The sequence below is a fragment of the Peromyscus maniculatus genome, chromosome 23 (genome assembly GCF_049852395.1).
Source record: "Peromyscus maniculatus bairdii isolate BWxNUB_F1_BW_parent chromosome 23, HU_Pman_BW_mat_3.1, whole genome shotgun sequence".
NCBI lineage: Eukaryota > Metazoa > Chordata > Mammalia > Rodentia > Cricetidae > Peromyscus > Peromyscus maniculatus.
Genome location: NC_134874.1, coordinates 2,702,501 through 2,727,813, shown reverse-complemented (window position 1 = coordinate 2,727,813; position 25,313 = coordinate 2,702,501). Strand labels below are relative to the sequence as shown.

The following is a 25,313-nucleotide window of genomic DNA, read 5'->3' as shown; positions in this document are numbered from 1 at the left end:
GCCTGGGAAGCCCGCTGGGCCTGTGAAACTGCAGAACAAGGAGGTCGGTCTCCCTGGGTGTGAGGCATGTCTCAAGGGGCCCCTGGCCAGTGCCTGGCTACAAGTGGCTGCTTGTCTCCTGTTTGTGGAAGAAAGATCCGTTGCTGGAGAATCTGAACTGGACGGAGGCCGCCAGAGGATGGACCGGGACCCAAAGATTTCCTTGGGGGAGGGAAAAATGGGGCTCGGGCTCTGGAAGCCTGGAAGATCTTCAGGACCCTGTTGAGAGTGAGAATGTAGCGGATGGAACTGGGATCCTAACATGGGTGGTGGTGGGTCTACACCTAGGGGTCTGTGGCTGGGCTTCTCCAGGGCGGAGAGCCACTTGGTATCAGACAGGATCCCACGGTCCTGTGTATTGGTCCAACGAGGTCCCTGGATGCAGTCGGTGTGACTTCCTAGGTTACTGGGACTCTCTGTGGAAGCACCAGGGCATTGGGCGGGTGGGGCCCGGTGGGGCCCTCGGGGGCCCGAAAAGAAGGCTCTGCAGTGGAGAGAGAAGCCTTGCTGCTGGCCGACTGGGTTTGCAAGGACACATCAGGCGCTCTTCCGCCTTGTCTGGCTGCCCCAGCATCCGCGGAGAGAGAGGGGACCCTGGGCCCTTCTGGGACACGGCGATACCACCAACTTCTCAGGGCCGGAGGGCCAGGCTGCCCCGGAGCGGCCCTCGGCCGCCTCCTCCTGCTCACTCCCCCTCGCTAGCTCGCTCGCTAGCTCGCTAGCTCTCTCTCCTGCTCGCTCGCTCGGGCCCCAGCCCCCGCCCTCCGCTCCCTCGCCGCCCGCGGCTCCTCCTCACTCGCCCGTCGCCCGCGCCTGGTGCAGCTCGGCCAGAGCCACCGCGGGCTGCGCGTCCGCCAGGAGCCGCTGCCTCGACCCTACGGTCCGGATTGCTCTGTCCAAATCCCTCTGCTTGAACCTCGCTGTACCGATCCCTCTGCCTGGACCTCGTTCCGGAACCCGGCTGCTCGGAGCCTTCTGTTCAGATCCCTCTGCCTGGACCGAGCTGCCTGGATCCCGCTGCCCGGATCCTTCTGCCTGGACCCCGCTGCCCGGATCCTTCTGCCTGGACCCCGCTGCCTGGATCCTTCTGCCTGGACCCCGCTGCCTGGATCCTTCTGCCTGGACCCCGCTTCCTGGATCTTTCTGCCTGGACTCCGCTACACGGATCTCTCTGCGCGGATCCCGGCTCCGCAGCCACGATGCCCGTGGCACGGCCACACGCCTCGGGACCCGGCAGGATCGCTCTGCTTCTGGTCGCCCTGCTTCTGGGGAGCCCCGCAGCAGCTCGGGCGGAAGGTAAGTACCCCGAGGACCCCGGCCCAGAGGGGGCAAAGTTGTCGCGGCTGACCTGGGCAGTAGGGGGTTGCGGCTGGTCCGAGGACACACGCGCCACCCGCCGGGCCGCCCGGATTCGGGGCTGGGCACCTTGTCCCTGCCCAAGCGCGGAGGTGGGGACGCATCTGAAGGACTCCCGCCTTGGGCTTCGGGTCCTTCGTCGGTCTCTCGGGCTGGGGACAGACTCCCTTTTGTAGTCCGGGGGAGCTCCTTGGAGTGGAGTCCCCTCCAAACCTCCAGCTTCTGGAAGCTCTCTGTAACTGCACCCGGGGCTGACTGCCAGGTTATTTTGTCGCTCTCTGTGGAAGAGGATAGGTATGGGAAGGGGACAGCTGACTGCTTGTCACCACAACCAAATTCCCTCCCATCCCATCATCCCACACTGGCTCGGGCTAGCCGGAGGGGCTGTCCCCTGGATGGGTCCCAGCCAGGTGTCAAGAAATTGGACTTGGGTGTGGCTTTCTCGGATGGAGGGGAGCTCAGGGTTCTCAGAACTTGGTGGAAAAAGAGATGTCAGAGCATCAGTGGCTGGGCCCCTTCTCCCCGGATACAGCCTAGCCTCCCTCATCGATATTTGAAATGAAGAAAGAGTGTTAGTGCAAGCCACGTGCTTGCAGATTAGGAAGGGGGTCCGAGTTTGTGGAGGTTGTCAGTTCCTTCGCCAACCTGGAGCCGCACCTTCGCTCCACCCTGCTGGGGTCCCAGGAAGTTATAGTGAGAAACGGAGGTGGAGAGGAGTGGGTAATCTAACTTATCCAAAGCTGACCCCTAGAGCTTTGGGGATTGGCTGAAGACACTGGGAGAGCCTAGTGAGTCGGGCTATTGGGTTTGTACCGCTTAACCTCTCCTTTTGGCAAGATGTGACTCTTGTCCCCCCCACCCCCCATGGTAACTTCAAAACATGGTTGGGTGTCTGCCTGAGGTGACTGCAGCATGAGGTCCATTTCATTTGGGTCTTCTTGATCTGAAGCTTATCCGGGGACAGATCAGCATTGCGGCGTCTCGGCTGGGAATTCTGGACCCCTGAGTTCAGCACCAGAGGCCCCGGACAGCTCTCGGCTGTCTCAAGCCCTACCTCTGGGTGCTTGTGTCTCTTCTTCGTGGCCTGGAGTGCCCTCCTCAGCAAACATCAGGCATTTATCCCCAGTCTCTTTTCTTTAACTGTTGGGCCCAGAAGTGAGAGCAGGGACATTCTTTGCCCTTCTTTAATAAAACATATCCTTAAGAACTCCCTGCCCCCCCCCCACACACACACCTATGTGAGGCAGTGGTATTTCCAGTTTATACCAGGTCTGGGCAGTTTCCCTGGGAAAGACGGAAAAGAGATGTGGTTTAAATCAATGGTTTCTACCCAGCATGTCCTTTCTTAATTAGCTGTCTCTTTCCAACAATAGCGTGGTGGCCTTGAATGGGATCCAGATTGCCCTGCCCCACCTCTTAAATCTGTACACACACACACACACACACACACACACACACACACACACACTCCACACGAGAAAGTCAAAGATGTCCAGGGGCTTGCTGTCTTTTCTAAAGTGATTCTACCTTTTAGTTTTACCTTCTCTAAAGCATCACTATGGGCATGGGGGGTGGGGTATGTAAAGAAATGTCACCCAAGATCAGGATTCTGCATCCTGAGTCCTCAGTGTGTGCCAGTGTGTAGAAGAAAGAGCAGGGTGTGTGCATTTGTGTTTTGATTTTTTTCTTTTTAGACATTTTGTGTTTTCCAATTGCTCCACACCATGGCTATTGAGCATATGTTTTTAATTAACTTCAGGTCACCACCAAATCAAAGTCCACTGATACACTTCTTCCAAAGGCTCATTACTAACCATGGGGTTCTGACTGAGTCATGAGAAGGGAGCCAGGGTGGCCCATGGGCACTGCCAGTTCCAAACGGTCCATTTGGAAACAATTGATCTTCTACAATAAATTCTATTTTTAGCCTGTAGCTCAAATCCACTCATACCAGATAGGAGAGATGTTGGAGGAGCCCAGTGTTTGCACACTGGTATTTCTGCTTGCCTGTGAGGGGTGGGGACTTGTTGCAGTGTTCCCATGCAGGGTACGTGTTCTCTGGGCTGTTTTGCTGGGAGGCGGAAATAAGTATGAAATGCAGCTTGTTTTTGAAGAGAACCCTTCTTGTCTAAGACATGCATGTGGGGAGTGATTGCACATGCATACTAAGACTCAGTTTTCTTTTCTTTTTCCCTTGGATGGACAAAGCAAATTCAATATTGCTCAGTAAGACTCTAACTTGCTGCCTCCCCCAGTCTCTGGCATGTGTCGCTGTTTCATCCCCCTTAACTGTGTTTCCCTTTGAATTCCTGTCCTTTGATCAAGGAGTTTTGGCTGCCCCCACCAGGAACTACCTGATCCAAACTTGAAGGACTCTTCTTGTATTCGCACACCTCTGCTGGCGTTAGGAAACTATCCCGGTCTCCTTCCTTTTCTTCCCCGAGGAGAAAGGACATTTCCCGAACAGAGCAGTTTGCTTTGTGACTTTGGGTCAGGAGTCCGTTCTTGCAAGGCATTCAAAGGAGCGCAGTACACGGGTGTTGATTGCTGCTGCAGGCCCGTACTGTGTACCTCCACTAGGGGCTCCCAAAGCTGCAGCTGGTGCCTGGGAGAAGGAAAAGAGGCAGAATGGGTTAGGTAGAAATAAGCTCCACGTGTGAGTGTCACGCTGAAATCTAGGATGGATGGCTCCTCGCTGGCCAGGTAGCTCCACTCCCTTCTTCCTCAGCTTGTGCTTGGTCCCTGTTTCTCAGGGAGAAGTCCCTGCCAGCTTTTGACACACAGTGAACAGGGGGGAAGCAGAGATGAGGAGCAGGCAGAAGGATGCTGTTCCCAGGAAGGTATCATTAGAACTCAGACCCCCAACTCACCCTTTTCTGCCAGTGTTTGGACTCCACGATGGAGACGAGGCTGTTCTGGTGAGTGTCTGTCAGGTTAACAGGGTTTAGGAAGAAAGAGTGGTTTTGAACTCAGAGCCACCCCAGCCCCAAGCTCACTCCATTGCTTGGTTGCGGTTGACCTTCAAGGAGACCATCTTGTGTGGGACTCCATTCTGCTGCTTGTGGGACATGAGCAGAATCAGGGATGATGAGACCAACCTGGAAGGGTGTTTATAGGATTCTGTAACTGGTATCAAAGAAGCTGGCACACGTCCGGCACATACACATTCGATATGCACCTAATGCTTCCCTGCTTTCCTGAGCAAACTTCCTCTCTGAACCAGCACCAAGAAACCAGTCTCTTGGAGTTGGGTGATGCAGATGTTCACATAAATAATGAGGTGATTTAAGCCACCATGAGGGAGGAGGGCCAGCAGGCACCCTAGTTACCTGCCCACAGCCTTTTTAGCAAGGGAGAACTCAGTACCCCATGATGTACACACCTTTCCTTCCCAGACCCTCGTACTGTGTGGCTTTGAACCCCTCCACCAGGAATTGGAGTTCATGGTCAATGACAATGAAACATGACATATTGGGAAGAAGACGTGAGAGAGGCTTCTAGAAAAAGGGCTCAGGTCCATGTGCTGAGTTCTGACGTGGCTCTGTTCAAGCCGCTGTTACAAAAACCCCTTAGATTATCTGACTGGAAACACACTAGTTCATTAATCACAGTTCTGGTGGTGTCCAAGTTCACAGGGTCCACAGAGTTGGTGTCTGATGAGGACTGTCCACTTGGCTGAATTCTCACTCTCACGTGGCTACAAAAGGTAGTGAGGCCTGGTGCCCTCACCTTCCAAGGGCCATTATCTCAATCTTGGGGCCCAACCCCTCAGGCCTCATCTCAACTCAATTACTTTCCAAAACCTGTGCTCTGAGCATCATCTTATTAGGAATGGGGGCTTTGATGAATGGATGGGGAGGAACATGGGCAATACTCAAGACACAGTGCTCCTCGGCCGGGTACTGTTTCCTGTCCTGTACCCGCACCCCAGCAAGAGATCTACAGGGTTCGGGTTGCCAGCTAAGGGCTTCGGTGGAGGAATAATCTAACAGGTGGCCATATATGGTTCTCACCGGGCCTGATGGGTAAAGACTTGCTGAGCCAGTAGTCCTGGAGGGATGGATGCAGCAGGTACCACGCAGAGAATTCCACATCAGGCATGGAAACCCTGAGCAGGCAGGATCCAGCAGGAGGAGGATGGAGACAGATACACTTGCTGCTCTCCCCTGCTCCCTCAGACCCCAGGAGCTCCCTAGATGCGAGGGAACAAGACAGTGAGCCACGATGCTCACTGCCCTTCACTACAGATGGAGAGGGGGTCTCTTCAAAAAGGAGTGGGGTCCAGCTGCACCCTCCCACTGGTGTGTATGTGGAAGCAGCCCTGGGGTGTCTGTAACAATAGCACAGAGTAAACATGTTGGCTTTATGGGGGTGGGGGGCTCGGAGCAGGGGGACGGGGTATCTCTGCAGACTTGTGTGGACTCGGTTAACGGTCGCAGAGTGTGTAAGTTGTGAAAACATCCGTTACAGAGTTCTGTTCTAACCTCGTGCTGAGTGGTTCATGAGGATCGTGTGGAGCACCCTCACCACAAAACCCACCAGACAGAAATGCGTGTTATTCCTGATGTGCAGATAAGGGAAACTGAGGCACCGAGAGAAGGGGATCACAAATGGGTAGCAGGCTGTGTCAATCCCAGGCCTGTGTGCGACTCTCTTAACCTGGAGGGTAGGTGTCACATTTAGGGATCTCGTTTGGGGAGGCAGGATGAGTAACTGTGTGACATGAACAGGATGTCAATGAATCCTGCCATAGCGCCCATTTTACTGTGTATGTGGGTCCATGTACCGCGGGGTAGGGCCTGAGACAGGGTTTCATGTATCCCAGGCTGGCCTCGAACTCCTCATCCCCCAACTTCTACCTCCCAAGTGCTTGATGACAGTTATGTGCCACCATGTAGGGCTCACACATGTGCCCTGTGACATCATGCTGTCCGCTTCGATAGGAATGCAACAAAACCTATTGTTCCCTTATGAAAACCAGTCTCTTGGCTGGTTGTTGGCGGCACACACCTATCATCCCAGCCCTCAGGAGCCTTAGCTGAGGCAGGAGGTCTGTGAGTTCTAGACCAGCTTGGCCTACAAAATGAGGCCTGTGTGTGTGTGTGTGTGTGTGTGTGTGTGGTGTGTCTGAGAATGTGTGTGTGTGAGTATATGTATGTGTGGTGTGGGGGGGAGTGTCTTGTGTGTCTGTGTGTCTGTGACTGTGGTATGTATGTGTGTGTGTGTGTGTGTGTATGTATGTATGTATGTGTGTGTGGTGTGTCTGAGAATGTGTGTGTCTGAGTGTGTATATGTGTGGTGTGGGGGGAGTGTCTTGTGTGTGTGTACATCTGTGTGTGTCTGCGAATGTGTGTGTATATGTGTGGTGTGGGGGGTGTCTTGTGTGTCTGTGTGTGTATCTGTGGTGTGTGTGTGTGTGTGTGTGTGTGTGTGTGTGTGTGTGTGCATGTGTGCAGACCAGAGGTTGATGCTGGGTGCCTTCCTCGGTAGTTCTCAACTTTACTTTTAGAGACTGAATCTGGACTCCCCTGGTTCTGCCTGCCTCTGCCTCCCCAGTAGTGAAGTGACAGGGACACATTCTTGCATCTGGCTTTTCCACGGGTGCTGAGGTCTGAACTCAAATCCTCACGCTTATCCAGCAAATGCTTCACCCACGTCGTCACTTCCACAGCCCCCTAATTCCTATCCTCAAAATACACCCCTTACGCCAAGTCCCTTATGCCTCCCTGTCCCAAAGCCCCGCACAGCAGGGGCCAACCGGCATGAGCAAGGTGGGTGTTGAATGCACTCGGGTGATTGGTGCAGTGCCTGGTACTCAGGCCGAGGATAAGGAGGGTAAACTGAGTCAGAAGTGAAGGTGTAGGGAGTGGTGCCGAGTCACTGAGGGGGTGGCAGGTGAGCACGTGGTGAGAACATGCCCTGGCTATGGTCCCAGGTTCTAGGCCTCCCAGCTTCCCCCATTTCTGTAGATAAAGAAACTAAGACTCAGAGCAGCTAAAGTCTCACCTCCCATCATTGCCCAGAGATGGCCAGGGAAGCCTTGAACCCAGGCAGAGCCTGTGGGATGGGCTGTCCACACTGGGTCTTGCCCTATTGTAGAATAATAACATAAGGGAACAAACCTCCACTAAGGTACAGCCACTGGGTGGGGCCAGCTCTGAGCTCATTGAGCCCCGAAAGGCCACTGGGATGGAGATCACTGGGTCGGCTAGAATTTTCCTAAGTCAGCGGCTTCAGAAGAGGGAGCTCAGGGTTTATTTTGTGCAGCCAAGAAGAAGAAGAAAGCAAGGCCAGTCGACAGCCCCAACAGCCTTGGCTCGCATCGAAATTGACTGAAATTTCTCATAATGGAAGAGACATCAGAATTCAGGACCAGCACAGTCACTTCCTAGCCACAAGCCAAAGTCTTTCCATCTGCTGGTGGGTTGATCATTACCATGAGGCCGCCCTCACAGGGCTGGGAAAAGCCAGGACAGTCGTGAGCTTGGCACTCACCAGACAGTTAAACCCCAGGGAGATGGGGCTGCTCTGGAAGCTGACCACCCCAAAAGCTGAAGACCCCCAAACACTCCCACTTCCTGGCTTTCTCACGAGACCAGTGCCAGTCTACTCTGTGCCTTTTCCACATTCTCCCACCTGATCCTGTCCAGACAGGAGACATCAATAGCTGAATTTTACAGAAGGGGAAACTGAGTCTCAGGAACGCCCAGGCACTTGTTCAGGGTCTGTGATGGCTAGTTTGATGTCAGCCTGACACAAGTTAGAGTTATTTGGAAAGAGGAAACATCAGTTGAAAAAAATGCCCCCACCAGATTGGCATGCAAGCCTGTGGTACATTTTCTTGAGTGGTGACTGATTTGGTATTGGTGCCACCCCTGGAATGGTGGTCCTGGGTATATAAGAAAGCAAGCTGAGCAGGCCATGAGGAGCAAGCCAGTGAGCCTCTGTGGCCTGTGCTCCAGCTTCTGCATTCAGATTCTTACCCTGCTTGAATCCCGGCTCTGATGTCCCCCAGTGGGGAACTGTGGGGTGGAACTGTAATCTGAAATAAACCCTTTTCTCCCCAAGTAGATTTTGGTCATGATGTTTCATCACAGCAACAGAAACCCTAAGACAGGGTCTCATGGGCAAAGCATGACTAGGGTGGGATTCAAACCCAGGGTCTTTGGATCCCAAAGCCCAGCCTTGTTCTAGATGTGGAGGCAGCCTGGAGAGCATGTCCCTCTCTCTGGCAGGACTCCACACTGGCAGGTGTCCTCACCAGGAGCAGATGTCAGGTGTCCCAAGTTGGCTTGCCCTGCGAGAAAGCTGTCACCTCAGCTTTGCTCAGACCGGGGAGACGGCTCCCATGTGAAGCAGCGTTCCGTTCTTACTCAGGTTGACCCTGCAGCCCGGACCATCCCCCTAGGACAACCTCCTGCTGGCTCACCTGAGGCCACAGGATAAAATTCCCAGTGGGCTGGTTCCAGAGTGCAGCCCTGAGCTGCTTGCTGTGGCTCCCTGAGCCTACGTTGGCCCCCCACAAAAGACGAACACCATTCTCTGACCTTGAAGATTCTTTTATCGAGACACGATTTCTCTGTGTAGCCCAGGCTGGCCTCAAACCCAGGGGCTGCCTGTTGCTTCTCTCCTCCCATGCCAGCCATGTGGCTCTCTGGCCCCCATGCATCCCTCAATTATGGGTAATTCACTCATTATTCGTTCACATACCCCCCCCCCTTTCCCAGATGATGTACTCTTAACAGAGGCTTTGACTGAACGTGAAGCATCCAAAAACTCCTCAGCCTGGGTCTGCCCCAGTGTGAGCGCACAGACCATTTGTCAACGAGGCTACGTTGTTTTCATCTTCTTTATGGTGACCTGGAGTTGAACCTCCCAGATCTGTGTGATCCCAGGCAGCTTCATCTTACAAGAGGACGATCACAGGGTCCTCCCTGGTAGGATGGCTGTGAGGAAAATCAATGTGGCAACAAATGGGAAATCGCTGGAGATGTCTACAGTGAAAGGAGGAACAGAGGGAAATCAAAACATGAGGGAGGAGAGAGATACACCCTGTAATGAGAGAAGAGCCCTCCGTGCAAATTCTGTACGAGGATAACGGGTGCTCCCAGCGGGCCCTCCGGAAGCATCCTTCCTTCCAGAAGAAATGCTGGATACGGTTGTTCTTGCAGCCAAGCTCATTGCCGTATAGAAACTCTGTGGATGCCCTACAGGTGGCCTTGGGATCTGTCTCCTCTTAGGTCCCAGGCAGCTCCAAAATCAGCACATACCCCCACTGAATCCTGGGAAAACACAGAGACATTAATAAACATCAGGCTTGAGAGTCAGCAGCCTGGCTTTTAAATCTGTTGCTTGGTGGATGTGTGGTACGTCCTGAGCTGGCAGGAACCTTGCCTATAGTGGCAGTCTCTGTCTTGCCCACCCCAATGACAACGTGCCTGGGTGGGTGGGGTTCCGATAGCCCTCCCAGGGTCTGCAGTGTCCACCTCCTGAGGCACTCTCTAGGGTCCCCACCTGCCTTTGTCTCTCTCCCATACTCCCGTTTTTATTAAAGAAAGAGCCAGACACAAGGAATATGTGCCTCAAAGTCCTACTGGAGGAGACACAGAGCTAGGACTCAGGTCCTCACCCTGGCTCTGACTCCGGGAAGCTGGCTAGGTTCAGTGATATGCGCTGAGGCAGGAGGATCACCAGAATGAGAAAACACAGTGACTCCCATGCCAGCCTCAGATACATATCCAGACCCTGTGGAGGAAGGAGAGACGGGGAGGAAGGGAAAGTGTAGAATCCTCGCTTGTCTCAAATGTATGTCTTCTGCGCGGAGAAGCCACAGCGATGGGACCTCTGTGGCACCAGAGCCCGCAGAGCCGAAGGCATCAGAAATAGAGCCGCATGAGGAAGCGAGACAGGAAGGCAACGTCAAGCCATGAGCCTCCATGAGGAGCTGGCACCTGCATCTTTGAGGTACCCTTAGAGGGCCTTGCCCCTGGGAATAGAGTCATCTGCACAGATGGCCTGAGTCAAGTGGGCAGAACCCCAGGGGCTCTGGGAGATCCAGCCATAGCCATAGATCCCTGTGGGGCTCCCTTGACCCCTCTGTGGATCTTGGAAAGCTGCTGATGGAGAAACCTTCATAACACCTGGGTTGTGAAGACCTGGGGAGATTGACTGAGACAAACGTGATGTGGTCAGTACCAGCCTTGGACAAGAAACCGGACCAGGCTGGTGGGTTCAGTCCAGTGCCCAGGGTTCGTCTCTAGATATAGCTTTGGACAAACCATAGAGGGGGGAAAAGGTGCTGAACATGGGCCTCTGGGTGGAAGTTTCCTGGTCTAGCCTCACCCGCCCCCAATTTGGAGGCACTTGCAAAACTGAGCATCATAAATGGGCATGTGCAGTGGAATGTTTGTACCCCACCCACGTTTCATATGTTCAAATCCCACCCCACCCCTGGGTAGGAGGGGTTTTGTGGGAGGCAATCAGCAAGAGGGTGGAGCCCTGAGAATGAGATTGGTGACCTTAAAAAGGAGGCCAGAGTTGGGGAAAGGCAGTGCCTGGTAAATCACTTGCCTTACAAGCATCAAGATGGGAGTCTAGATCCCCCAAACACACAGAAATGTCAAGTCCGTGGCAGCACGGCAGCCTGCCGGTTACTCCAGTGTTCAGAAAGCAGAGGAAGGCTCCCCCAGAGCAAGCTGGCCGGCTAGACTAGTGCCTGTGAGCTCTGGGCTCAGGGAGAGAACCTACCTCAGTGAATAAGGTACGGAGGAAGACTCCTGACATCAGCCTTGGGCCTCCGCGTGCACACAAACACACATGCTGCACACATGTACATGGGGTTGAACAGAAGACAATCCCGGACTCCACACTGAGAAGGCTGGGTTGTAAGCAGCAGGCCGTCATTAGGCACTGGATTTTCTCATCTCCCCAGCTACGAGAAGCAAACTCCTAGCGTCCACACATCTCCCGGTCGGTGGGACTGTGTGGTGGAAACCCAAATGGAACATGAAACAAAGACTCAGTCAGGACAGCCCAAGGGCGAGCGGCTTGTCCCAGAGCTCTTGTCTTGTTTTGTTGTGGTCAGGTTTTGCTGTGTAGCTCAGGCTAGCCCGGAACTCCCGGGCCTCCTGAAGAGCTTGAGTCACAGGCAGCTGTGGTGCCAAGTGTGAAGCCAGGGATGCTGCGGGGAACAGACACCCTCCCATCTCTCTGTGTGTCTGCTGGCACAGGCTCCCTCTCAGTCACCTGACTCCCATTTGCCATGTCCACCACCCTCCCAGCTCATCCCGGGCTATTATGACGTCTCCAGCTTCTGCCAGAGATTGTGCCCTGCCAACTGGCACATGTGGAGACCGTTCGGTAGGATTAGAGTTTCCCGTGTCTTTCCAGCCGCATCTCAAGCAGCCTGCCATGGTTGGCAGCTGCCATGCTGGACAGTGCGGAGTGAGCACCAGTCTCCACCTTCCCAGAAAGCCATTGCACAAGACTATTCTAGGCCATCTCTGTCCTAACTAAGCTAAGGACACTCAGCTCTTTCTTAGCTCCCAGAAGAATGTGGCTGGTCCTGCACTGCCCTTTGTGCCACGAAATGGGCTAGCTTGCTTAACCCACACATGAAGCGAGGTCACTCAGATCCATAAGCCAAATAGAGCAATGGCCAAGAGAGACAGTGCTCATGGGCTCTGCTGTCTCCTGGACACTTTTAGGGTGCTAAGATGTGGCTCCAGCAGGCACATATGTGTTCATCAGGCTGGGGGAGGGGCACACAAACAATCATGGCCAACAAGCTAGGAGGCCCCACAGCCATGGTGACTGTCTTCCTCTCCTCTGGATGATCCTTGAGGGTGAAAGTTGATTCTTATCATTTCTATGAGTGAGTAGAGGGACTGAAAGGGAGAATGGATGGATGGATGGATGGATGGATGGATGGATGGATGGATGGATGGATGGATGGATGCATGGGTGAATGGGTGGGTGGGTGGGTGGGTGGGTGGGTGGATGAGTGACTGGATAAGTGGGTGGGGGTGGATGGATGATGGATGGTAAAGGTTAATTATCACTCCTATGAATGAGTAGAGTGACTGGATAAGTGGGTGGGGGGGTGAATGGATGATAGATGAATGGCTGATGGATGGATGGGTGGATGGCTGATGGATGGATGGATGGATGGATGGATGGATGGATGGATGGATAATGGATGGATAGATGGATGGGTGGGTGGATGATGGATAGATGATGGATGGATGGCATCCAGTCTTCAACCAAGATGTAAAGTATTTGTACACAAGACAAAACCATTTACAGAAAATATATATTCTCCACACCCTTGACTTGGGATGGAAATTTGCAGTTTGAGTTGATGGAGCAGAGGACATAAGAAAGCTGAATTTGAACTCATTTAAAGTTGACCCACTCTAAACAAGTATAAAGAGAGAAGGTGTAGACATCTGGTCCGGGACCTGCTCTGAGTAGAGAGGGAGAGATGGGGGAATGCACTGGCCTGGAGGGATGCTAGCCTGGAGTGGGGAGGGGATGTCCAATGGTCAGCTGTGTTTCACAAACCTCACCGGGCAGTGGATTCGCATGCCTTTAGTCCCAGCACTCAGAAGGCAGAGGCAGGAGGATCTCTGTGAGCTCAAGGCCAGCCTGGGCTACAGAGTGAGTTCCAGGAAAGGCGCAAAGCTACACAGAGAAACCCTGTCTCGAAAAACCAAAAGAAAGAAAAAAGAAACAAATACAAGCCTCCAGGCAGGTGCAGGTTCACTGACCAGGTCCTGAGAGCTCTCCGGGGGGCGGGGGGGGGGAGTGATTGTAGAGAGGAAGTATCGGGACAGAATTAACTGAGCTCTGACCAGATTGGTGAGTCTGCGTGAGCAGGAGGAAGCCACATACTCTCCTCCAGCCTCAGTTTCCATCTGTAAAAAGGAGATTCAAAGAACTTCCTTCACTCTCTGCATGGTCCAGAGGGGATGCACAGGATCACCACCCTGCACAGCCCCACGAGGAGCCTTTCCTACCACACTCCAGGCCGACAGTAGCCTGGAATTAGTCAGTATACAACCTATGTGGCTGTGTGCGGCAGCCCCGGGTGTGGAAGCCCACCACACCCCTACATTAATCTTCAAAGAGAGGGCACAGAGCGCCCCTCAAACATCTCATTCCCTGAAGACTTCTGAACAGCCCTCTACTTTCTGCACCCCTTTTAAAGCAGGTTTAGCAAGTTGTAAAGCTAATTTGGGGCCAACTGCCTTGGAAATTAATGCAAAATATGTGGAATCAAGCCTCATTTTCCAGGGCTTCGGGAGGGGAAATTTGCCTAATTTATGGCATAAATAAAAATGATGGGCTGAGGCTGATTTGCATACTTTTTGCTTCAGTTGGGGTTAAAGACAAAGAATTTTCTTTGTTGTTTTGTTTTCACTCTTTCTTCTTGTACTTCCATCTAGCTTTCAGATCTCTCTCACTGATGCAAATGTCAAAGGCATGAGCGTGTAAGCAGGCCCCTGCCCTCCTCTGTGCCTAGGCCTCCCCAACTATGAAGGGAAAATGGCGGTGGCCCACAGTGTGTGGGCTGCAGGGAGGACTTACAGGCTGCAGAACTCAGAGCCTAGGTGTGTCCTCACACACAGCAGGACCCTGTGACGGGTGCACCGGACAGGTGTGTCACTGTCACCAGAGGTGACCTTGCTTCCTCGCTGGGTCCTATGAGCCTCCAAGGCAGGGACAGAGGCTCCCACTGCTGTACTTCCTACGTGCTGAAAACTCAGGTAATGTGGCCTGAACAGATTGGTGTGTGTCACCTGAGTCAGTACGCAGGAACTGTTCGTGTTGGAGAGGGCATGTGTGCACGCGCGTGTGTACGTGAGTAGGTGCACTCACCTGTGTGTGTGTGTGTGCATGTGACAGAGGTTGACTTGGAGATGCATATCTCTTTCAACAGCTTTTCACCTTATGTTCTGAGACAGAGTCTCTCCCTGAGCCTGGCATCCCTCACTTGACTAGACTAGCTGGCTAATAAGACACCCTCCTTTCGTGGGCCAGCGCTGAGGTGACCAGCATGCACCTAGGTTGACAGAGGTTGCGTGGGTGGTAGACAAACACTTCACCCCTGAGCCCCCTCCCTGGGTGGGCGGGTCTTACAGAGAGATGCTCTGGTCTCCTCACACACTCAGGGCATCAGCAGGTGTCCCACCTTGTTAGTGTACAGCGTGTGCAAGGGAGGTAACCGAGCCCGTCCCACCCGCCCGGTGACTTGCAAGCAGGTTACTCAGCTAGCTGCTCCCGGGTGTGAATGAAAGTGCGGCCTTTCCTGGAATCTTGCGATGACAGCGGCGGCGGCGTCTCGGTGTATAATAACAACCCAGGACAGAATTCACACTTTTACGATTCCCAGTAGATAAAACATTTTGTGACGCGCTGGAGAGCGCCGGGGTGGCTTTACGACCCCCCTACATCTACGCTCTACTTCCCAATTTAAGGTGTTTTACTATCTTCTTTAATAAAACCGAGGCTCCGAGCAAAAGGCGCAGACACAGGCGGGCGCATCCCTCACTCTCTGGCTGGTGGTTTACAAGCAAAGATGAGCTCAGCTCAGCCACAGAACCCGGGGATAAAGTAGGGGTCCTGGGACCTCCCTGAGCCAAGGCACCTGTGTGCATGGGGATACTGTGGGGCAGCCTCTGAGCAAGGAGGTCAAGAGGACAGGGGCTTCTCTCAACCACTTCCCTCCCTGAGTTGCAAATCAAGTAGATCCAGAATGCTGCACAGGAGAGACTCCTGGAATGTCCTTAGAATCCCTACCATCATGTCATGTACAGACTTGGGTTTAATTATCGGTGCCTGCGATGACGGAGGGGCAATTCGTAGTGAAGTCAGGATCCATCCACTCTTGAAGACCTACTGTCTGCCTTAGCACATTCCGCCTGTGCTGAGTGCTGAGTAGGTATGAGCGCCACAGTAATACACAGACAAGGAGTATAACTACCTGTGCTTTGAACTCAGGTGAAACTCCAGTGTCCCTCGCCCCCTGCTGTCCCCTGTGGACCAGTGGACCCTCCAGGGAGCCAGCACTGGGACTCCATGAACTCCAAGGCCGCTGTCTGTAGCCAAACAAGCTAGACTGGGCTTGCCCTCCTCCCTAAAAAAGCAACTACCTGGTTGATGGTCTTTAATGAGCCAAATAAACGTGTCATTCCCAGAGAGCCTTCCATACCCACCCCAGAATTTTCCAGGGCAGAAGAGGAGCCTGCTCTGTATGCACCTGACTTTGGTGGTCACGGTAAGGTGCTGGCGTTTCATTCTGTGCTCTGCCTGGGAAAACACAACCTGGTGCTCCGCTGAGGGGTCCAGCGAGGCAGCCAAGCGTGCCCCATAAAGTATTAACTTGGACAATCAGTTAATGAGATTTGTTCCCAAACAAATTAATTACTCCAGGTCCTGGGGAGGTCTATCGTGAGCAGCAAGAGGAAGGGCCGTCTCTGACGCACAGTGGAGGGTCCCACTATTGCACTCGCTGTTCACGAACAAAGCCGCAGAGCCAGCGCTGTGGAAAGGGAAGCCTATTGTTCAGATGAGGAAACTGAGAGAGGCTCCCTCCGTGACGCAACAGTCCTCTGGTCCTTGGCTCCCTGACACAAGTTTGAGGAGAACAGGCGTGGTGTCTTACAGGACGGCCTCAAGTGAAGCGTACGCATTTCTGATTCTTTCTAGCTTCCTCCTTTCCTGCTCTCTTTGATGTGATGGGAATAAGACGCAGAATTGCCCTAAGTACACCCGCACGCCCTTCTTGAATCTCATCTCGGATGCCTCCCTACTTCCGCTGCCCACACCTAGGAGGTATCTCTGCTACGGTGGGCTAATGGGCCTGCTCCAGCCACAGTCTTTGATGAGTATCTCTGCCAGGAGGCCCTGAGAAAGGCAGGAGCTGGCACACTGACCCCTTCCTGGGCTCAGCTCTGGCCGCTGGAGCAAGAGAGAGCAGTGGCCACCCTCCGGGAACTTTGACTCTCTTGGATCCCGCCACTGCTCATTCATGAGTTCACCCATTCATTCAGTCCATCAGTATTCATTAATATTTCATGAACTGGGTTGGGTCCTCCCAGCATGCAGATCACCCAGCATTTGCATAATGGGGTGAGTGGTGACATGTGTGTCCCTAGAGTGGCGGAGAAGGGGGCGGGCATGTGTGGACGTGGTAATAGACAGCATCAGAGTGTCAGGATCAGCTGTGTGACCCTGGGACTGTAGCTCTCCTTCTCTGGGCCTTCACGTCCCCATCTCCAGAGGCTGTGTTAGATCAGTAGAAGAAATCATGTAGGATATTTGGCAAGACCCAGAAGCCCAGGTAATCCCATGCCCACTGCCCAGAACGCATAACTGAGCTTCTCACACTGGCATAGGGTATTTCTGATGCATTAGTCAACCTTGCTTCTGTGTGTGTGTGTGTGTACCTGTGTGTGTACCTGTGTATGTACCTGTGTGTGTATCTGTGTGTGTGTGTCTGTGTGTATATCTGTGTGTGTGTCTGTGTGTACGTGTGTCTCTGTGCGTGTACCTGTGTGTGTGTGTGTGTATGTGTGTGGAGACCAGAGGTTTACACTTCTGTTACTGTTCTCTACCCTATTGTTTGAGGCAGAGTCTCTCACTTAACCTGGAGTTCGCTAGTTCAGCTGTCCAGTTAGCTCCAGGGTACCCTGTCTCTGCCTCCTCAGTTCTGGGATTTCAGACATGTGTCTCTATGCCCGTCTTTTTATGTGGGTGTGGGGGACCCAAACTCGGGTCCTTGTGATTGTTTGGTGGTAAACTCCTCCTTGGCTCAGCCGTCTCCCCAGCCACTCTTGCCCGGACGGCTGGTCGCTAGCCAGTCCCCTCTGTGAGTCTTTCCTTGAAGTCACTGTATTTATATTTCCTTCCTCAAAGAAGCCCCACACTGGCCTTTGGAGTCAGCTCCCGCATTCCTGCAGTATAACTACCACTGAGACCTGACGAGATGACGTGATTGGCTGCAGCCCACGTGGCCCCAGGTGTGAATCCTGCCTCTGTGACCCTAAGAGGGTCCGCTTCTTCCCAGTGACATGGATGGAGGTGGACGCTCCTCTCCACCCACCTCATTCCCCGCTCAGTGTCAGCCATACTCTGATGGCTCATCTTCCTGGTAAATCCAGTTAACTCTTTTTAATGAGCCAGGGAAATGTGGCCCCGTGAAGTGTGTAATCGATCACACCCCGGCCTCCTGTGTGCCAGGTGCAGGGCTGTGATGCTCCAGGGATGGCAGGGTGGACATGAGTTATGGCGGCCATCAGCCTGCCTTTCTGCTCCCTCGCTTACAGGGGACCGGACCGGCTGCAGCTGGGGTGGGGGACACTCTAGCCACACTTCCCTGCTCTCCATGGGGAACTGGCTGGAGCTTAAAGCATTTGAAGGAAGAGTGTAAAGCCAGTGTGGTTGGGTCCCCAAGAAGAGGGCAGCGGAGTTCAGAGGTGACTTTAAAGAGAAAGTTGTTCTAGGATGGGAGATGCCTCAGAGGCTAACGTGTTTTCCGCACCAGGATGGAACCCCAGAACCCACATAAATGCCAGGACTCAAAAGGCAGAGATGGGGTCCTGGAGAAGCTGGCTAGATAGACTAGTGGAATTGGGAGCTCTGGGTTCAGGTGTAAGACCGTGCCTCAGGGAATACAATAGACAGCAATCGAGGAAGAGCTCAACACCAACCCCAGGTTTACACACACACACACACACACACACACACACACACACACACACACACACGCATCAGGAACCTCAACCATCACTGGGGTCACGTGGAGGGTGCTGACTCTGAGTGGAGATGGTGGGTTCACAGATGCTAGATGTGAGGGAGGGGTGTGCTTGCTAAGGGGTTGTGATTTGAAGGTGAAGTGTGCCCCGATGGTGTTTGTGTTTGAAGGCTTTCTCCTCAGCTGCTGGAATGGTCTGGGAGATTGTGGGACCTTTAGGAAGGGGAACGTCCACAGATGTGGTAGAAACAGTCTTTGAGGCATCACCGCCCGGCCCCTTATCCTGTCTGTTCTCTGCTTCCTGACGGAGGACGTAATGATGTAATGTGGGCAGCCCCACCTCACCCTCCTGCCCCTCCCACGCCTTCTCCGTCACCACAGACTGTAGTCTAAACCATGAGCCAGAATAAATCCATCTCCCCCTGAAGTTGCTTCAAGTATCTGGTCGAGATAAAACCACCATTGTGCTAACTGAGCCCATGTGCAGAGGTCTTCCTCCATGCTGGACTTTGACACAGGGTCCTGGAAGCTCGTGACATTCAGCCAGACAGAGAATCTTTGGAGTGGAAGAGACAGGCTCCCACAGGACCCTGGGGGACAGGAGATGAGAAGGGGGTCTTTTCAGTTTCGTGTGCAAGCAGGGTGGGACCTGTTTGAGATGGAAAACGCTGTTTATGGTGCAGAAGCATTAAACAGACGAAGCAGAGTCCTTCAGGAGCTCCTTGAAGAGAAGGTCTGACGATTCCCACTGCCCCCTGCTCTCCATAAGGCAGCCCGCTGGTTGCTTCTTGCCCCAGCTAAGGTCATGGACATTGGAATGTTGCCCCAGCGCCCGCTCCAGGGGCAGCCTCTCTCCAGCACAGGCAGGAAGGGGCCAGTGGATGGCAAGCGAAAGCCTAGGGCTCCCACCTGGCTGATACCCCCCATCTCACCTTGGCCCACCCCACTCCACCCCCCCACCTACCAGGCCCTTCTTTGTTCCTCCCTTAACATCTAGAACACAGGAAACCCAGCAGAGAAGGGACTAAAAGACTATCAATCGGAGCCTACGACGATTAATTCACAGTCCCTCCTCCCGAATCCTCATCAGACCAGACAAAAAAAGAATCCAGTGTATGCTACCATTTACTATCTGCCCAAACATTACTGGGTAAATTAAATGACATTTACAGTACAGCTTAACTATAAAAATGTGCTTGGGGCAGGAATTAGACGTCGCAAGCTCGTTCTGGCAAAAGACGTTTTTATAAATGCGCGAACCACCTGAACCAGTTTGGAGGGCTTGTCGTTTTGATTTAAAGCGGTGGCGCCGGGCTGATCCCTGTAGAGAATTCTCCATTATCCGGATGAGAGGAGGCTTGCAATGCTGCTTATCCACAGAGCTTTGCTCCGGCCCCCAGGACTTGGTAGCATCATGAGAAGAGGGACGACCTGTGATTGACAGCTGGAGTCCTTTGTCCCTGCATAGGATGGCATGCCTCCCCAGTGACGTCCAAATGCCTCCTCTTCCAGGGAGTCTTCCCAGTGCTGTGGGCTGATTTAGCATTGTCCCATGTTCTGAGTTGCCTGCCGCTACACAATCCCAGAGAGCTTAATGGCTAAAAAAAACAGGAGTCTCATGTGCCTGGGATCTGGCTGGGCTCCGCAGGGAAGCTGTTCTGCTACACGGGGTACTGAGCAGATACACAAGCATCCAGAGGCTTCCATGGGCTGGAAGGTTCTCAGGGGTCACTGTTGATAGCACTGATCACCTGGGCCTGCAAGTGGGGCTCCTTTCCTATGTACGCCACCCTGGCTCAGGTTTCTCCCAGTGTGGCCCCATTCCAAGGGGGAATTGTCTAGAAGAATAAAAGCCAAAAGTCGGGGGCGGGGAGGGGGGGCAGCACTGGGATGTGCACACTGCACTCCTGAAATCAGATCAAGTCTCTGAGGCCAACTTGGATTCAAAGAAAGGAAAAAGATCTGAGTCTTGAAGGGGGTGTGGCAGAGACCCTGTGGCCATTTTTCCCCCTTCCTGGTTGTGATCAGAGCTGTCCCTGTGGGCTGTGGTGCTGTGGTGGGCGGCTGTGTGTGTGTGCTCACTGTCATCCCCCACCCCCATGCTGGGTTGTAGGTTTATCTGTGTCTGTTTATACAGAGAGTCCTCGCCTTGTTTGTTTTTGAAATGCAGCGGATGCGACAGAAATGCCACAATCCCGGGTTCTCATTTCAAGCGTGGTCCCTCTTAACCCCAGAGGGCGTTGTGAGACATTGCGGGCGGGATCGAAGAGACGGTATTAGTATTCATTTACAGCGTCAGCGGCCATAATCGTGGCAGGGCGTCATAACAAGGATTAATACCCGCTGTAAGTATTAATAACAGAGTAACTCCGGTTGCTTTAGCGCTAACAGATGTGATACTGCCGACGCTTAGGCTGCGTTTGGCTTCCAGAATAGGCCTCTCCTTCCATTCATTACCTTGCTAGTCTACCCAGAAACCTTGTAAGCCCCAAAGGGACTTTTGAAAGAATCCACAGCTTACAGATATGGAAACTGAGGCAGGGATGGAATCCATCAGCTTGCTTGGAGATCATGTATAAAGTGCCTGCTGCGTGTGTCCCGCCCCAGAAGAAATTGCTTGTCCTTCCTGCAGCAACACCGTGAGTCCTGTACTGCCATGTCACAGATGAGGAAACACCACAGGGACGTGAAGTCCTGTGCTGGGGGTGGGGGGTGGGGGGTGGGGGGATCTCACGGCGGGGTTCGCTTCTGTGCCGTTCTAACTCAGGAGTCACGGTTCTTTCCAGAATGCTACGCTTACTCTCTCCCAGAGCGTTGGCAGTGGTGGGTGGGGTGGGGGAGTGGGGGGGGTGAGGCAGGGTCTCACCATGGAGTCCAGAGTAGTCTTGAACTCGGTCTGTAGTCTAGGTTAGCCTCAAACTCAGGAGCCCCCTGCCTCAGGCTCCAAACACTGGATTTACAGGTGTGAATCACAAACCCAGCTCCCAAATCACCACTTTTCCTAAACTGCTTTGAGCTGGGATCGCAGGTAACATCTACATGAAGAGAGCGTGCAAGTGGCCGAGGAGGTGGCTCAGTAGATAAAGTGAGCGAACCTGAGGATCTAAGTTCCACGCTCAGAACCCCCGTGAAATTGGGGTGTGGGGGCATCTGCTTCTAATGCCAGCAAGCCCCAGGCCCCCAGTGAGAGACCCTGCTTCAAAACCAAAATAGATGTGTCTGAAGAAGAGCCACACTGTGACCTCCAACCTCACCACACACATGTGCACTCACACGCAACCACCCCCACCTACCACACACATTAAATTAGTTTAGGAAATCATCCCACAAAATTGGGATTGAGGGCTCTTTCTGCCCAGGCCCTCCAGGTCTCCAGCCATTCATCACAGCCTTTTTGGGCACATGAAAGTATTTATTCTCTACATAGTCTCTGTCCCGACGTGAGTATTCCTATCTGCCTGTAGATTCCAGCTGTACTGTTTCCCAGTGGTTTTCTGGGTGAAGAGAGACCCCGTTTGGAATGAGCACTTGGGATAGAATCCTTTCAGGAAGTACATTCCCAGAAAAGCAGGCTCTCCAGTGCACGGAGTTAAGGGTCCAACAGTCAGATGCTCCGTGGCCAGCTCCTGGGAAGCTGGGGCTCAGGCACCTGATGGAACTAAGTTTATTTAAAAAAAAAAAAACCTGTGTTTTGGGGGGGATTTCCTATATAGCCAAAGTCCAAGTCTGAAATGCAAGTTAACTTAGGGTTATGCATGCTCGGGTTCCCTGAGTTCAATCCCCTGCTGTCCAGTAGAGTCACAGAAACATCATTTAATCTCTTGGTGCCTCAGTTACCTCATCATTAACAGGGATTTTATAAAAGCATATCATTCACAAGATAGTGGAGGTGCTTGGGTGTGCTCTATATGGTTCTCCGTATGGTGATGTGGCTTATGGACTCATTCTTGAAGAAGCCACCATGGCCACTGTGCAGGAATCTATCCCTGGGTTCCCAACATGTGGACTGAGAGAAAAAGACAGAATGGGAAAGTTGTCACCAGGGGAAAGCCACAGGAACACCCAGGGATGTCGGGAGACGAAGGACCTCCCTTTCCTCCCATCAAGTCTTAATTGTCAACACCCCAGACACCCGGGAATAAAGTGATGCCCCTGAGTTAGGCAGAAGCACCTCGCAGACAGAGAAAAAGTGATGTGAGCCCAGCCCTGAGACAACCCTGACTTCTGGACAGTAAGGGGGTGCAGGGAGGTGCTGGGGTTCATAGCAGGAGCCGCTATTGGATACGAATCATGCTCCAAGTGTCAGAGCAACTGGCTCTAGCTGGGGCTTGCTAAAAAGCAACCGTGAAGCCGTGACCCAGTGAGAGTAAAGTCAGCCTGCCATCAGCCAAATCCCTTCCATTCCTCGTGCCTCAGTTTCTTCACCTGTAAATGACTGAATTGGACCACATCATCTCTAGGGCGCTCCCACCCTTGAGCCTGAGGATTCACGGGAATGTTAATGTTTTTCCTGAAGGGCGAAGTGTAAGGAATCAGGAGACAGCCACAAGCTCACTGCACGACACTGAGAAAGTCACCTTCATCACCCCATCTGTATGTCCTTCCAATGGTCTGTCTGTCCAGTTGTCTGCCCATCACTCTCTCCCTGCCCATTCACTGTCCATTTCACTTTTAGTTGTCAACCTTACATCATCCCATCTTCCTTCCATCCACGCAAGCATCCTTCACCTATTCACCCATCTACCCATCATCAGTCCATTAACCCCCGCCCACCCATTTATCAGACCATCCATTAATTAGTCCATCTGTATCTCTATCCATCTTTCCTTCCATCCATCCATCACTTGTCTCTCCTTGCATCCGCTCATCTGTCCAACCACCTGCCCGCCCATCCATCCTGCCATTGATTCATTAACCCTTGCAAGTCTCTTCTGTTATAACTATGGATTTGTGTAGGTGCATGTGGAGGGCAGAGGGCAACTTTGTGGAATCAGCTCTCTCCTCCCACACGGATCCCGGGGATCAAACTCGGGTGGTCAGGCCTGGCAACACTGCTCACTCCTTCACCTGGGAACCATCTTGCCTTCCCTAAAGTCCATCTATCTCTCTATCCATCCATTTATTGGCTCATCCACATACTCACAGGCTTACCCAACCTTCCACACATCTTCCGTTCCTAGTCACCGCTCCACGCACCCATGTGTTAATGAATACATGTTTTATCTACTTAGTTCCTTTTGCATGCCAGCCCATCTCATGCAAGACCATTTGAAGACCTCGTTGGCCCTAAGCAAGCTCACGTTGAAGTCTCCTGCTTGCCTCAAAACACACAAATTTAAATCCTCTTTTATTGCGGCATCATAGAAGAAGCTTGCAATGATAATTTTGAAATTATTTCATTAGTAGGTATGTTCCCATTTTATATTTTCCTGTACTTTCTTCAAAGTCAGCATGCATCCTCAGGAATCCTTATAAAATGAGACTGCAACCCATCAACCTAACCTTATTTCTAAACATAATGAAACTTTTATGAACACTGAATTAAAAAAAAAATACCAAGGTTGACATAATGGAGTGTTCTAGAAACATTTCATTTAAGCCTTTATTAATTTTGCTCTGCGGTTTTATTTTTGCTTTTCCGCCTTTTTTTTTTTTTTTAATTTTTGAGCCAATATAGTGTTGGCAGCTCTCAGGTGTTTTCATGGGCTATTAAAAAGCTTGTAGGCCTCAGGGCCTAATGGGTAAAATGGGCCAGTTTCCCAAGCTGTTCAGCCTGTAATTCCCAGGTTCTTAGCGGAGGAGGCAGGTGAGGCAGAACAGCTGCCTGGGCACGGGAGTTGGTGGGAGGCTTTAACCTCCTCCCTGCTGCCTCCTGGACACGCCTGTCCCCAACAGAAACGATGAACCCAAGCCTCGGCTGGAGACCCCAGCCCCTCCTGCCACGGGGTGTGTGTGGATGGCTTGTTGAAACGTGAAATTGCAGATTTATTTTTTGTGATCACATCTAGAACAGAGGATTTCTGTGCCCCACCCTCCATATAAAAAGAGGTTTGAAGAAATGCTGAAAGATTGGAGAAAATGAAAACAAATTGCTCTTGTGGCCGCAGGGGATTGTGAACAGAGGCACAGTGTGTGTGCTTGTGCGTGTGTGTGCATGTGTGCGTGTGTGCGTGTGTGCGTGTGTGTGTGTGTGTGTGTGTGTGTGTGTCTGTGTGTGTGTATGTGTGTGTGTATGTGTGTGTGTGTGGTATGTGTGGTGTGTGATGTGTGTGTGTGGTGTGGTGTGTGTGTGTGGTGTGGTATGTGTGTGGTATGTGTAGTGTATGGCATGTGTGTGTGTGTGTGGTGGAGTGTGTGTGGTATGTGTGGTGTATGTGGTGTGTGTATGGGGTGTGGGGCGGGTGGTGTGTGTGTTTCTGAGAGAATGCCCCAGGGCAGAGCAGCCACTCTCTCAAAACAAAAAACCACATGTCAAAAACTGCGGAATATGCCTGAGCTGGCAAGTGTTGCCTTACTTAAAAACGGGGCGGGGGGGGGGGGGGGGGGGAGGGATGCTGCTGTGGTCTCAGCACTTGGTAGGTAGAAAGATTAAAGAGTCCAGGGTCATCCTCAGCTACATGGTGAGTTTGAGGCCAGCCTGGGCTACATACAGACTCTGTATCAAGAAGCAAAAAGCAGGGACTGGGCAGCTGGCTTAGCTGGGCAAGTGTTTGCCTCACAAGCACAAAGACATAAGTTTGATCCCCAGAACCCACAGGAAAAAGCCCAGCACTGGGCAAGTGGAGAGAGACAGATCCCCAGGACTCGCTGGCCAATCAGCCCAGCCTACGTGAGGAACTCCAGGCCAGTGAGAGACCCTGTCTCAAAAATAGAGGTGTGCAGAACCCGGGGAAATGAGGCTCGGGGCTCCGTCTCCCACATATTCAGAGAGGGGCGGTAACTTCCCTACCCCAGTCATGGAGCAGGTATGTCTCCTGAACTGCATCTGACCTGGTGAGACATGGGGAGTTCTTTATTGTGTCCACCGTATTGTCCAAAATAGCTGATGTGCGTGAGTTCGCAAAGGACTCTTCACCATTTACCTTTACATGTAATTCATCTTCTCAGGCATTTGGGGGTGTGTGGAAAACGGCAGTGTCCCTCCCCAGCCCCTTCCCCCCCA

The 25,313-nt window shown here is 52.7% G+C and overlaps 1 protein-coding gene across 3 annotated transcripts in view; it reads left to right on the top strand.

The window, feature by feature from the left end:
- The first annotated feature begins 551 nt into the window (after positions 1-551).
- Sez6l (seizure related 6 homolog like) overlaps positions 552-25,313 on the top strand; it is a 164,827-nt gene continuing 140,065 nt past the window's right edge. Inside the window, exon 1 of one of the 3 annotated variants that reach the window (XM_006984117.4) lies at positions 552-1,335. In XM_006984117.4, the coding sequence (XP_006984179.2) occupies positions 1,239-1,335 (97 nt within the window). In that variant the 5' untranslated portion in view covers positions 552-1,238. The remainder of the gene's footprint in view (positions 1,336-25,313) is intronic. The other 2 variants (XM_006984116.4, XM_016002638.3) reach the window with 2 other exon arrangements.